The sequence below is a fragment of the Anolis sagrei genome, chromosome X (assembly GCF_037176765.1).
Source record: "Anolis sagrei isolate rAnoSag1 chromosome X, rAnoSag1.mat, whole genome shotgun sequence".
Taxonomy (NCBI): domain Eukaryota; kingdom Metazoa; phylum Chordata; class Lepidosauria; order Squamata; family Dactyloidae; genus Anolis; species Anolis sagrei.
The window spans coordinates 6,469,136-6,482,560 of NC_090034.1; the positions used below are offsets into that span (position 1 = coordinate 6,469,136).

A 13,425-nucleotide genomic window follows, 5' to 3' on the forward strand; every position below is an offset into this window, starting at 1 on the left:
TTACCCTGTATCCAGTCTATCTATATTACAGATCACTATTACCGTTTAAATCAATATACTTCTGTCATTTGATAATGAATATGGTTTCATTTAAACCATACCTAGAAACCACGATTTTATCTTCGAAAACACAATTATAAAGTCAAGCAAAGTAAACAATGATATCTCATTCTTGCTGCAATATCCTTCTAGGAGCGAAAACAACACATGCGTGCCATTAAAAAAGAAATCACGGAAAGGAGCATCAAACGGCAGCACATCTTGACCCGAGACCATTAATGAATTCTTGTATTTGAAACTGACTCACTAAAAGGAAGAAGTTGCTGACATTAGCTTTGTAGACTTAAGCCTACTACATCTCAAGAGCATATGGTACCAACCTCTTTCTCGCCTCAAATATGCTACAAGGTCCCCTTTGCTTCCTGATCCAAGATAACATGACTATGTTGTTGAATTCATTGTCAAATAGACAGTATTTCTGATTTATATATGGCTGATCACCAGTGGATATAGATCGAACTGCAAAGACTCTGGCACAAGCAAGTCAAGGTGGTCCCAGTGATGATCGGCACACTGGGTGCAGTGCCTCAAGACCTTGGCCTGCACTTAAACACAATCGGCATTGACAAGATTACCACCTGCCAGCTGCAGAAGGCCACCTTACTGGGATCTGCACACATTACTCGCCGATACATCACACAGTCCTAGGGACTTGGGAAATGTCCCATGTGTGATCCAATATAACAGCCAGCAGAGTGATCTTGTCTGCTGTGGACTCATCCTGTTGTGTTTCAAATAATAATTTATTTATCGTATCAGAAGCAAATATCCTTTGAGCAGTAGCTGGCTACGTGGAGTGCCTCTCATGTTGCTGTAAGGAGCTCCTCCATGGTGCATGTAGCAGGGCTCAGGTTGAATTGCAGCAGGTGGTCAGTGGTTTGCTCTTCTCCACAATCACATGTCGTGGATTCCACTTTGTGGCCTCATTTCTTAAGGTTGGCTCTGCATCTCATGGTGCCAGAGCACAGTCTGTTCAGCGCCTTCCAAGTCACCCAGTCTTCCGTTTGCCCAGGAGGGAGTCTCTCATTGGGTATCAGCCATTGATTGAAGTTCTGGGTTTGAGCCTGCCACTTTTGGACTCTTGCTTGCTGAGGTGTTCCTGCAAGTATCTCTGTAGATCTTAGAAAACTATTTCTTGATTTAAGGAATTGGCGTGCTGGCTGATATCTAAACAGTAGGCCTGGGTAACAACAGAAAAATTTGTTTCTAAAATCGATTCTTTTTTGGGGGGGGGGGGTTTGCGTTTCGTTATTTAAAATAATTACAAAATTTTCCTTTAAAAAAGTTCAATATTTACGAAATTTCGTAAATGTGAAAAAAATTACAAAACAATAACGAATCGATTTCCGAAACAATAACGAATCGATTCGTTAATGGTGGACGCGACCGCGCAATATGCTAAAAAACCTCCAAATGGGACAGGGGGAACTTCTGAAGCTTAATTAAACCAAAAACAACTATAAAAACCCTTAGAAAACCAAAAACAGCTATAAAACTTGCCCCAGACATGCGGAAATAATAACGAAACGACCTCAAAACGATAATGAAACGAATACAATAACGAAATACAAAACATTTACAAAACGATTTAAAAATTCGTTTTTTAAAAAAATTGCTCCAGACTGGTTCGTTATCGTTTTGTAATTGAAAAATTAACGAATTTTTTAACGAATTACGAATTAACGAAACGAAACCGCCCAGCCCTACTAAACAGGGGTTGGGCTGGAAATGTCACTGTCTTGGTCTTTTCATTATTGGCTGCAGGCCCGTAGCCAGGATTTTGTTTCCGGGGGGGGGGGGGGCTGAGTTTGGTTTTGGGGGGGGGGTGAATTTGGTTCGGGGGGGCTGCATCTGAGTGAAAGAGGGTCTACCCTAGCAAACCTTTTGTATCATTACCCCAATACCCCCATGCATATGGGATATATTGAGCATGGTGATCAGATCATGATATGAATAAACATAACAGTTTAAATAATGTAACAGTAAGACCTTCTCGTGGACCACCATCAGAATTTGGGGGGGGGGGGGCTGAAGCCCCCCAAGCCCCCCTCCCCCTGGCTACATGCCTGATTGGCTGCTACTTCCCAGCAGATATCAGGTGGTGCAATACTGACTAAACAGTACAATTTCTCCAGTGGTGTAGGGCGTAGACATTCTGTGATAATGTGGCATGTCTCATTAAGAACCACATCCACTATTTTAGCATGGTGAGATGTATTCTACACTGGGCTGCATACTCAGCAGCAGAGTAGCAAAGCGCAAGGGCAGATGTCTTCACTGTGTCTGGTTGTGATTCCCAGGTTGTGCCAGTCAGCTTTTGTATGATATTTTTTTGTATGAAGCAGTGCTTCTTGTAGGTCAGAGTGTGGTCCAGAGTGCCTCTCAGGTATTTGTGTGTGCTGCAGTGCTCCAATGGGATTCCTTCCCAGGTGATCCTCAGAGCTCGGGATGCTTGTCTGTTCTTAAGGTGAAAAGCACACTTCTATTTATTTATATTCTGCTCTATCTCCCCAAGGGGATTCAGGGCAGATTACAGAACACATATACAAGAAACATGAAATGCTATTATACAATAAACAAGGACAGACAATACATAAACAGAGGTAAAGGCTTTCCCTGTGTTTTCCTATTTCCATTTGGAGGCTGTGCTTGACTCCATGCCAAGGAGCTTTGTTGTCTGATGATGTCCACCCGATCGAATCACCAGTACGTCCTTATGGGCGCCTTTCATTACCTTCCTGCTTAAAGCAGTATCTATTTATCAACTCACATTTCTGTATTCGATCTGCTAGGTGAGCAGAAGCTAGGGCTGATGGCAGGTACTCACCCCAACCCGGGTTTGAACTGTCAATCTTTTGATCGCCAGGATTTTCTGCAGCTTAGCGGTTTAACCATCTGTGCTAAGCCTAACCTCATTATCGTCATTATTTCTGAGTAGGGATTTGCAACCAAACTGACTTTAAAGATAGACATGTGATTGCCTTCCTCTGAAATTGAGAGTCACATGACCTTTGCTCAGGAATTACTCACTTTTTCAAGTCTATGGATTCCTCGTTTTCTACTTTCTTCTGGACACTTTCCTCTAACATTTTCCCATAATGGTTGATGATGGGCAACATCTGAAAAACACACCATATGAAGAATATCAATTCACTTGAAGTTTGGCAGTGGAAGTGAGTGTTATAGATTCCATGGATTGCCAAAAGAACAAATAAAGGAAAACATCAAGTCTGAACATGCCAAAGTCTGAACATTTCCCATATGCCAAAATGACTGTGAAGTCGATAGGAACTTTAGAAGGGTCTACCCCAGGAGGAGAGACCCTGCGCCCCCACCAAAGAGGGATCGCTACATTGGTGAGCAAAGAGAAGCCTAATTTTAAGCAATTTATTTTCCCTAAGTTCCCAAAACGAATCTCACCAAAGTTGAAGAAAGTGCCACTGAGGTTTATTAGCGATTCAGCTGAAAAGGATGCAAAGCCGCGATAATTCGTCAAGCAGAGCATGTGGTTACAGAAATAAATGCCATTTTAATAGAAAAGACAGAGTTGTGAGTTTCAAAATTCCCGCTCTCCCCTCTCGCCCAGCTCAAAGGGGATTGGCTGTCGCGCAAACAGCTAGGAGGACGCTTGGCCGTCCTCCGCGCGCCTGGGCCAATCAGGAGGCTTCTGCAGCCTTGACGCTCCAGCGAATCAGAAGAGAGGGAGGCAGGACAAAGGGATACAATGCATTCTTGAGTGGATTATGGAGTTTAATGTCTGTAGGTTTAACGAGTCCGGAACCGGCCTGCCAGAAAAACCGAGGCTATTGTCTTAAGATGGGTCTGCAATAAGCATTGATCACTTAATCCGAGTTTTCCCCTTGCGATCAGATAAGGCACAAAGGGGAAGACTTTGGTGAATGTCTTTAGTGGAGAGATTTAAAAGAAAAAATTTCTTTTGTTATTGTTATATGATTAAAAAGTCTGCCAAGGGAAAATCCTCTTGATGGCCCAACTCTGAAGTCAAGAAAGATATTTCCTTTGTTATTGTCCATGCAAGAAATGTCCAAAGGTAAGGGGCTTTCATGATCGCAGATTGCTTTTTCAGAGGCAGGGCAACTTCCTTATGTAATTCCTCAAGGAGAGGGGAAGGGGCAAAAAGGGTCAGGGCAAGGTCAGATGCATGAGGGGGAAATATAGAAATACAGGAGAAAATATGAAAATACAGACATCATAATACAGAGAGTAAACCCAACTACCCTCCCCCAGTGTCCATAGTTCATATTATTCATAGGAAGGTCCATAAAGGGAAATATATCCATGAGGGGGAAAGAGAGACCCTTGTTTGTGAGATGGGGGACCATCAGGGGCCCAGGTTTTGCCTCAGGTGGAAAAAGTCAAATACTTTTGTGGCATGATTTTCAGTAATAAATTGGTTACTTTCTGCTGTAAACATATGAACATAGGGCATAAAGTCTTGATTAAATGATACACACCAATCTGACCAAGGCTTAACCCTTATTATCCAGTCTGGTGTCCTTGCCCTTAGCAAAACTATAAGTTACTATCTCTAATTGGGGGGGGGGGGGGGTGTCATGTTAGACATCAACTGCACTGAGGCCCCTTCTACACTGCCATATTAAATCCAGATTATCTGCTTTGAATTGGATTATATGGCAGTGTAGACACATATAATTCAGTTCAAAGTAGATAATGTGGATTATTTTCTACATGGCAGTGTAGACTCACATAATCCAGTTCAAAGCAGATAACGTGGGTTATCTGCTTTGATAATAATCTGGATTACATGGCAGTGTAGACTCACATAATCCAGTTCAAAGCAGATAATGTGGATTATCTGCTTTGATAATAATCCAGATTATATGGAAGCATAGACACATATAATCTAGTTCAAAGCAGATAATGTGGGTTATCTGCTTTGATAGTAATCCGGATTACATGGAAGCATAGACACATATAATCTAGTTCAAAGCAGATAATGTGGGTTATCTGCTTTGATAATAATCTGGATTACATGGCAGTGTAGACTCACATAATCCAGTTCAAAGCAGATAATGTCGATTATCTGCTTTGATAATAATCTGGATTATATGACAGTGTAGACTCATGTAATCCAGTTCAAAGCAAATAATATGGATTATCTGCTTTGATAATAATCTAGATTACATGGAAGTGTAGGCTCATATAATCTAGTTCAAAGCAGATAATGTGGATTATCTGCTTTGGTAATAATCTGGATTATATGGCAGTGAGACTATTTCACTTTAGACATCCCATGAGATGACCTGATTCAATGAGAAAGACAATAATGCTTAGTAAAAGGGAAGATAGAAGGAAATGAGGAAGGCCACACAACAAGAAGATTGAGTCAGTAGAGTTGTCTATGGCTCTACATATGCGTCTACATTGCCATATAATCCAGTTCAAAGCAGATAATCTGGATTTTATCTGGAAGATGGAGTTTATGACTTTTTTTTTGGCCGACAGGATCTTAGCGGAGCTGTTGATGACTGGTCAAAATGACTAAATGGAGGCTTTGATAATAATCTTTGGGCATCTCATGAGATGACATGGTTCATTGGGCAAGGTGATCATGCTCAGTAAAGTGGAAGGTGGCATCACAAGGAGATTGAGTCAATTGAGGAGCCTACAGATTCCAAGTGTTGGTTGTACATCAAAGCCAACTTGATGACAAATAACAATAACAATGCTGGTCGCTTCCATGGCTTACTTCTTTCAGCCTCCCGCTAGTGAAGTTTGGAGACAGGACGGTGCGGATCCTCTTCCAGTGTTCATCTCTAGTTATGGCTATTGAAGTATCCAGCTCTCCATTCAGCCCAAAGTCCTATAAAAGCCAAGTCAAAAAGAAAACAATAAGGGGTGTCAGTTGCATCTATTATTCTCCTCCTTTTTAAAAATTCAGAACATCTTTTTGCCATATATGTGAGGGTTGAATGAAAAGTAATGCCTCCACCTTCGTTACTTGGGTTTGGATGGGAATATTTTAATAAATCAAACACAGAAACAATTCTTAGAATGTGCTCTTTAACTACCACTATGCACTTTCCACATAATCTCCAGACAATTGGATACATTTCTGCCAACGATGAACAAGTTTCTGAAGTCGTCATGGAAGAAGTCGACACTCTCTTTCCGCAACCAGTGTCTCACAGTTCTCTCAGCATCTTCATCAGAAACATAATAATGTCCCCGCAGATCTTCTTTCATTATCGGGAACAGATGGAAGTCAGACGATGATAAGTCTGGACTGTAAGGAGGATGTCGTACGGTGGTGAGATCCACTCTCTGAAGTTTCAAGTCTGTGCACTTTCATTTCAGGCATCAGCATCCTGGGTACTCATTGTGCAGAGATCTTCCGATAGCCAAGCAAAGCAGTAATGTGACCCATACGCTCTTGTGAAATGCCAATTATGCATGAAATGTCTCTCTGAGTGATACAACGATCGTCCTGAATCAATCTGTCAACCTTTTGCTTGTGAAACTCGGTGGTTGCTGTCACAAGAAGTCCAACTCTTTGTTTGTCACACAAATTAGATGTTCCCACCCCAACATCTTTAAACTTTCTCACCCAACAATGCACAGTACTCACATCAACACCATCACCATAAACAGCTTGCATTCTCTGATTAATCTTCTTTGGGGTGACACCTTCTGCTGTCAGGAATTCAATGACTGCACGTTGCTTAAGTCGCATTGACCGACCACCTGCACAGGGTTCTATACTTAGCACTTTAACAACACAACCATTCAATGCTAAAACTTCCAAAATGGAACTGTAGAGGAGAGTCTACTGAACAAGCCAGTACCTATCGCATACCAGTACTGCCACCTGTTGAGTTACGAAGGTGGAGGCATTACTTTTCATTCAACCCTTGTACTATGAAGGGTTCCATACTTTGCGCTTTAACAACACAACCGTTCAATGCTAAGATTCCCACCAAAATGGAACTGTAGAGGAGAGGCTACTGAACAAGCCAGTACCAGTACTGTCGCATTACTTACTTACTTAGGCGATCCCTCGTTGGACGAGTAAGATGGTCTTCCATCATGGGTTTCCTTGTGGGTCCGTAGGTGGCTGTGGAGCCCTATTCTTGCTCTGCATCTTCTTCCGCAGTGAGGGCATTGGTTTCCAGGTGGAAGGCGGTCCCGGTCGGGGTTGGCTTGACGCGCCTTCCTCCTGGCACGTTTCTCTCTTTCACCCTCCACTCGTGCCTCCTCGAATTCTGCAGCACTGCTGGTCACAGCTGACCTCCAGCTGGAGCGCTCAAGGGCCAGGGCCTCCCAGTTCTCAGTGTCTATGCCAGAGTTTTTAAGGTTGGCTTTGAGCCCATCTTTAAATCTCTTTTCCTGCCCACCAACATTCCGTTTTCCGTTCTTGAGTTCGGAGTAGAGCAACTGCTTTGGGAGACGGTGGTCAGGCATCCGGACAACGTGGCCTGTCCAGCGGAGTTGATGTTGGAGGACCATCGCTTCAATGCTGGTGGTCTTTGCTTCCTCCAGCACGCTGACGTTTGTCCGCTTGTCTTCCCAGGAGATTTGCAGGATTTTCCGGAGGCAGCGCTGATGGAATCGTTCCAGGAGCTGCATGTGACGTCTGTAGACAGTCCACGTCTCACAGGCATATAGCAGGGTTGGGAGGACAATAGCTTTATAGACAAGCACCTTAGTATCCCTACGGATGTCCCGGTCCTCAAACACTCTCTGCTTCATTCGGGAAAATGCTGCACTTGCAGAGCTCAGGCGGTGTTGTATTTCGGCGTCGATGTTGACTTTGGTGGAGAGGTGGCTGCCAAGGTAGCGGAAATGGTCAACATTTTCTAATGTTACACCATTAAGCTGTATCTCTGGCATTGGAGAGGGGACGGCTGGTGACTGCTGGAACAGCACTTTGGTTTTCTCGATGTTCAGTGACAGGCCAAGCTTTGTGTATGCTTCTGCAAAGGTGTTGAGAGTGGCTTGTAGATCTTCTTCTGTATGCACACAGACGACATTGTCATCAGCATACTGGAGTTCTATAACAGATGTTGTTGTGACCTTGGTTTTGGCTTTCAGTCTGCTGAGGTTAAATAGCTTGCCGTCTGTCCGATAGATGATTTCCACTCCGGTGGGAAGCTTCCCATCAACAAGGTGAAGTATCATGGCGATGAAGATGGAGAATAAAGTTGGGGCAATAACACATCCCTGTTTGACACCTGATTCTACCTTAAATGGGTCACTTTGGGAGCCATTGCTGTCCAAGACTGTTGCCATCATGTCATCGTGGAGGAGCCGCAGGATGTTCACGAATTTGCTTGGGCACCCGATTTTTTGGAGGATGGTCCAGAGAGCGCTGCGATTCACTGTGTCGAATGCCTTTGCAAGGTCGATGAATGCCATGTACAGAGGTTGATTTTGTTCTCTGCATTTTTCTTGGAGTTGTCGTGCAGTGAAGATCATGTCCACGGTTCCTCTGGAGGGGCGGAAGCCGTTCTGGGATTCTGGGAGGGTGTCTTCTGAGAGGGGCAGAAGGCGGTTTGCAAGGATTCTTGCGAGGATTTTTCCAGCAGAGGTTAGAAGGGAGATACCTCGATAGTTTCCGCAGTCTGTTCTTTCCCCTTTTTTGAAGAGGGTGATGATGGTGGCATCCTTGAAGTCTGCTGGGATTTTCTCGGTCACCCACACTTTTTCTATGAGCTGGTGGAGTTGGTGTGTCAGCGCAGGTCCTCCCTCTTTAAAGATTTCAGCAGGGATCCCATCCGGTCCGCTGGCTTTGTTGTTCTTTTGTTGGCTGATGGCATTGCTGACTTCTTCCAAACTAGGCAGTGCTGCAAGCTCATCCCTGGTTTGTTGTTGCGGGATTTGTGAGAGGACCTCTTCAGTCACATTGGAGCTGCGGTTCAGGAGGCTTTGGTAGTGTTCTTTCCAATGTAGTGCAATTGACTTTTGGTCCTTCAGGAGTTTGGTTCCGTCTGATGAGCGTAGAGGCTGTATGCCATGGTTTCTTGGCCCATAGATGACCTTTGTGGCTTTGAAAAATCCTTGAGCATTATGGGTATCTGCCAGGTGTTGGATTTCTTCAGCCTTCTTTGTCCACCAGATGTTCTTGAGTTCTCTTGTCCTTCTTTGGACCTCAGCTTTTGCACTGGCGTAGATCTTTTTCTTAGCAGCACAGTTGATGTCTCTCTGCCATGTTTGGAAGGCTTTCCTTTTCTTGTCGATTAGCTGTTGGATCTCGATGTCATTTTCGTCAAACCAGTCTTGATGTTTCTTGGCTTGGTATCCAATAGTTTCTTCGCAGGCTTGGATGATGGAAGTCTTCAGTTTGTTCCAATGTTCCTCAACATTTTCGGGGTGTACTGTGGGTAGATGGTCCTTGAGTGCTGATTGGAGATGGGCTCGCCTGGAGGGCTCCTGAAGGGCTTGGGTGTTCATTTTGCGCCTTGTCTTTCTTCCTTGGAGTCTGCGCTTGGGGGCGATCTTGATAGCCATCGTGGATCGGATTAGCCTGTGGTCGGTACAGCAGTCGTCAGCGCCTGTCATGGCTCTTGTGAGGAGTACGTCACGGCGGTCTCTGGCACGTGTGATTACATAGTCTAAGAGGTGCCAATGCTTTGACCGGGGGTGCTTCCATGATGTCTTGAACTTGTTTTTCTGGCGGAAGAGCGTGTTGGTGATGACAAGGTTGTGCTCCGCACATTTGGTGAGAAGCAGGATGCCATTCGAGTTGCTGTTTCCAACCCCGTCTTTTCCTATGGTGCCTGGCCACAGGTCGAAGTCTCGCCCGACTCTTGCATTGAAGTCCCCCAGGAGGATGATTTTGTCCTCCTTCGGTATCCCCGATAGGACGGTGTCCAGCTGACAGTAGAATTTCTCCTTGATGTCTTCATCAGCGTCTAGTGTTGGTGCATAGGCACTTATGATGGTTGCCCGTTGGTTTTTGGCAAGGTCAATTCGGAGGGTGGAGAGTCGTTCGTTGATGCCAGTGGGTGCTTCAGACAGATGTTTCATCAGATCATTTCTTATAGCGAAGCCAACTCCGTGCATTCTTTGGTCTTCTTCGGGCAGTCCCTTCCAGAAGAAGGTGTAGCCTCCTTTTTCTTCCTTCAGCTGTCCCTCTCCTGCTCTCCGGGTCTCCTGAAGGGCTGCTATGTCGATGTTGAAGCGTCCCAGCTCCCTTGCAATGATGGCAGTTCTGCGTTCGGGGCGTTCACTGCCACTGTTGTCCATCAGTGTCCGTACGTTCCACGTACCGAAGTTCATTTTTCTTTTTTGGCCGCAGGATGGTGACCCCACTGGACGCGGCAGTCCAGTCAGGGATAAGTGAGGCAGACAATGTTTAGGGCACCTTTTCTAGCCCCCTCCCCGTGTGGGGTGAGCAGAGTGGGTCCTAAAAAGGGCTGCTCAGTCGCGGATACAGCTGCCGAACTACTCAACTGCCTCGGACCTTGAGGTAGAACAACTGAGTCCGTACCCACCGCCCATGTGCCAGTCTGTGACTAGGGGCTTCCAGATTTCACAGTCCTGCCCCCGTCGCCACTCGCTGATCGCCATGGGACTTTGGTTGCTTGGTTTTTATTTTCTTTGGAAGACGCCTGTGCGTGGGTTTTTTTAATGTGTGGAGGTCAGTGCACAACTGAACAACACACAGTCTTCGCAGATGAGGTTCCACTGGTGATGTAGTTTAACACAATGACCATGGCTTCTCAGTCTGTTGCAGCCTTCTTCCGCCTTCGCAGCCGTTGTAACATGTGCCATGTTATCCTCCGCCTGCTCCGCCGTTGAGGTCTTTGGGTCTTCGGACTGTGCTTGGTCTGGGACCTCCCCCGCGGCCACTCCTGGGAGTGCACGACTCCAGTTGTTGTGCCCACAGGTTCATCGGAACACGCAAGCCCCCTCACCACGACAAGGTGACAGTCCATCGAGGGGGGCTGTCGCATACCAGTACTGTCATCTATTGAGGAGTTACGAAGGTGGAGGCATTACTTTTCATTCAACCCTCATATTTTTAAATGCATACTCATCTTTAAAATGGGAGCTTGGTTATCAAAGGAAACCTCCTTGTAGCTACTTACCCGGCGGTTGGTGAAATGGGTGTAGAAATGTTTCACTAAGATTATTTTAATGATGGCAGGGTCCAAAATAGCCATCACTGGTTGGCGACCATCAAATAGCCTAAGGGCCAAAACAAAGAAGAAAAAGTCTTTGCAATTCTTGGTTGGATATATAATGCAACAGTTTGTAGAAAGCATCTGGAATGTGATCCCTTATCTTCAGCTGCAACATGACCAGTGGTTCTCAGGCTTCATCTACATAGTTCAGTGCAATGTGCAACTGCATTGAACTGCATTATATGCATCTACATTGACCACAGAATGCATTCCAAACTACATTAAACTCAGTATGTTCAAACACCTGGTCTTCCCCTGGCAGATGGCCATCCAGCCTCTGTTTCAAAGCCTCCAAAGAAGGAGCCTCCATCACACCCCGGGGCAGAGAGTTCCACTGTTGAACAGCTCTCACAGTCAGGAAGTTCTTCCTCATGTTCAGGTGGAATCTCCTTTCTTGTAGTTTGAAGCCATTGTTCCACGTCCTAGTCTCCAGGGCAGCAGAAAGGAAGCTTTCTCCCTCCTCCCTATGACTTCCTCTCACGTATTTATACATGGCTATCATGTCTCCTCTCACCCTTCTCTTATTTAGGCTAAACATGCCCAGCTCTTTAAGCTGCTCCTCATAGGGCTTGTTCTCCAGACCATAATCACTTCATCCAATGCTCAGATTTTCAGAGCTGAAGTCCAAAAACGCAGACAACTTATGTCTGAGGACCAAGGTATGAATAAGTAAAAAAGTTATTTAAAAAGAATACAATATGTCCATTCCTTACATCTGAATAAATGTTTCAAAGATGGGAAGTTATGGACAAGATCCAAACTCAGCCATGCTTAGAGTAGAATCATAGGATCCTTGAGTTGGAAGAGACCTTGAGGGTCATCCAGTCCAACCCCCTGCCAAGAAGCAGGAAAATTGCATTCCAAAAGGAGTAGACCCATACAGAAATCAAAAGTGAGTCACAACTGACTTGAGTCTAACTTCACCAGGTAAAGTCTAAGAGTCTAGAGATGCCAAGGAATAGGCTTTTGCACAGATTCGGAGTAGTTGGGTTGCTTTGGCCAATTTGTTCGGCTTGGTCAGATGGCCATAACAGCAAGGGCCCAACTGTCACATTTTTCATCCGTTATTGGACCACATGGCAGCCAATCACGGATCCTCCTCCCCTATTCAGCATCATGCGGTGCCCAAAGAGGCTGCCACGTGCTGCTCACATGGGATTTCCCTGTGAGCCCTGCCTGTTGAAGAATGCCATCATGTGTCTTATGAAAGCTGACTAAATCCGGTTGCTGAAACCCAGGCTTCCTTGAAAGGAAGAAAGGAAAGGGTCCCAGGAAGGATGCTTCCTTAAACCAGTTGCTAAAACCCAGGCTTCCTTGATGGAAAGAAAAGAAAGGGTCCCAGGAAACATGCTTCCTTAAATCAGTTGCTGAAACCCAGGCTTCCTTGAAGGGAAAAAAGGAAAGGGTCCCAGGAAACATGCTTCCTTAAATCAGTTGCTGAAACCCAGGCTTCCTTGAAGGGAAGAAAGGAAAGGGTCCCAGGAAGGATGCTTCCTTAAATCAGTTGCTGAAACCCAGGCTCCCTTGAAGGGGAAGAAAGGAAAGGGTCCCAGGAAACATGCTTCCTTAAATCAGTTGCTGAAACCCAGGCTTCCTTGAAGGGAAGAAAGGAAAGGGTCCCAGGAAGGATGCTTCCTTAAATCAGTTGCTGAAACCCAGGCTTCCTTGAAGGGAAGAAAGGAAAGGGTCCCAGGAAGGATGCTTCCTTAATCTTGTTGCTGAAGCCCAGGCTTCCTTAAAGGGAAAAAAGGGAAAGGGTCCCATGAAGGATGCTTCCTTAAACCATTTGCTGAAACCCAGGCTTCCTTAAAGGGAAAAAAAGGAAAGGGTCCCAGGAAGGATGTTCCCTTAAACCAGTTGGTGAAACCCATGCTCCCCTGAAAAGAAGAAAGGAAAGGGTACCAGGAAGGATGCGTCCTTAAACCAACCAGGCTTCCTTAACGGGAAAAAAAGGAAAGGGTCCCAGGAAGGATGCTTTCTTAAACCAATTGGTGAAACCCAGGCTCCCTTGAAGAGAAGAAAGAAAAGGGTCCCAAAAGGATGCTTCCTCAAACCAGTTGCTGAAACCCAGGCTTCCTTGATGGAAAGAAAAGAAAGGGTCCCAGGAAGGATGCTTCCGTAAACCAGTTGCTGAAACCCAGGCTCCCTTGAAGAGGAAAAAAAGGAAAATGTCCCAGGAAGGATGCTTCCTTAATCT

The 13,425-nt window shown here is 45.2% G+C and overlaps 1 protein-coding gene across 1 annotated transcript in view; it reads right to left on the reverse strand.

Annotated features, from left to right (window-relative positions):
- LOC137098000 (cytochrome P450 3A9-like) overlaps positions 1-13,425 on the reverse strand; it is a 33,620-nt gene that overhangs the window by 15,119 nt on the left and 5,076 nt on the right. Inside the window, exons 4-6 of the mRNA XM_067473642.1 lie at positions 11,133-11,232; positions 5,792-5,905; positions 3,091-3,179 (exon numbers count right to left, since the gene is read on the reverse strand). Coding sequence (XP_067329743.1) covers positions 3,091-3,179; positions 5,792-5,905; positions 11,133-11,232 — 303 coding nt within the window. The remainder of the gene's footprint in view (positions 1-3,090; positions 3,180-5,791; positions 5,906-11,132; positions 11,233-13,425) is intronic.